Source organism: Echinops telfairi, unplaced genomic scaffold, assembly GCF_000313985.2.
Source record: "Echinops telfairi isolate 266 unplaced genomic scaffold, ASM31398v2 ScPeMD7_7458;HRSCAF=8496, whole genome shotgun sequence".
Taxonomy (NCBI): Eukaryota; Metazoa; Chordata; class Mammalia; order Afrosoricida; family Tenrecidae; genus Echinops; species Echinops telfairi.
In genome coordinates, this window is record NW_022111358.1 from 1,662,698 (window position 1) to 1,663,936 (window position 1,239).

The 1,239-nt window shown below is 52.9% G+C and overlaps 1 protein-coding gene across 1 annotated transcript in view; it reads right to left on the minus strand.

Moving 5' to 3' along the window:
* The window catches only part of WDR81 (WD repeat domain 81), a 12,442-nt gene extending 11,781 nt beyond the window's left edge, over positions 1 to 661 (minus strand). The window contains exon 1 of the mRNA XM_004706880.2: positions 494 to 661. Coding sequence (XP_004706937.2) covers positions 494 to 661 — 168 coding nt within the window. The remainder of the gene's footprint in view (positions 1 to 493) is intronic.
* Positions 662 to 1,239: the final 578 nt, after the last annotated feature.

The following is a 1,239-nucleotide window of genomic DNA, read 5'->3' on the forward strand; positions in this document are numbered from 1 at the left end:
AAGGGGCTTTTTAAGTTTCCAAAGCATCTCATCAGTGGCATTCCATCTGGCCCTCACCACACTGTGAGGTAGAGAGGGGGTTATTATCATTTATATTTTAGAGGTGACAACCAAGAGACGCCAAGGGGACTTGCCCAAGGGGCAGAATCAGGGCTAAGAGCTTGCTGCCCAGACCCTCCACCAGGGCCCGACCTCCTGACGACCCTCTCACAGTCCTTTACAAAACAGCAACCACAGAAATGCTGGGAGATCTGAGGGAGAGCCATGGCCAGAGCTCAAGGGTTCTGTGGTTCTTGGAAGAAAATGTCCCCCTCGGGGCTTCCTGTCGAAGGCCTCCTGCGTCTTTGGTGCCACGGAGCCTGCCTGCCTGCTGTGGTCAGAGCCCTGCATGTGCCGCTGGAAGGGGAGGGTGCAGCCAGGGCAGGAAAAGGAAACCAGGGAGTTGGCACCACAACACTCAGCCTCCTAAAAGGGGGTCTTCGTTGGGACTCACTTGCAGGACAGATAAGCCATTGTGTGCGGAAACCACAGGCTCTGCTTGGTGTTCCCGAGTCTCCCTCCTTGAAGCAGAGTTGGCCTTCTGCAGGAGTTCCACGTCGAGGTGTGGGGGCCCCAGGAAGGCACTGAGGAAAAATCTAAAGGGCACCACTGGCCTGCTCATCTGTTCGGCGGTAGAATTTTCACTTTGCATGCAGGAGGCCCAGATCTCCTGGGCAGTGCACCGCAGAAGGCGCCAGCACCCATCTGTCCGTACAGGTTTTCAGATTGCTGCGCGGCGAAGCAGGTTGCAGAGGAGTTTCCAGACTAAGATTAACAAGGAAGAAAGGCCTGGCCATCTAACTCATCGCCATCGAGTGGATTCCAATGATAGTGACCCTACAGGGTACAGTAGAGCTGCCCCCAAAGAGTGTCCAAGGTTCAAATCTTTATGGAGACCCCTGGCGGGGTAGTGGTTACGCATTGGGCTGTGATCCACAAGGCTAGCAGTTCGAAACCACCAGCCACCCCAAGGGAGAAAGATGGGGCTTTCTACTCTTGTTAGCCTGTGATGACTAGAGAAACAAATCCAGGGAGACTCATAGGTGATAAGAAAGAGCTTTATATAAGACAGTAGATTAGGGAAACATCCCAGCCCAGTCCAGATCAAGTCCATAAGTCTGATATTAGCCCAGATGTCCAATACCAGTCTATAAGTTCCTCTTCAGGCTCACACAACACATGCAATAATGTTGAATGCAG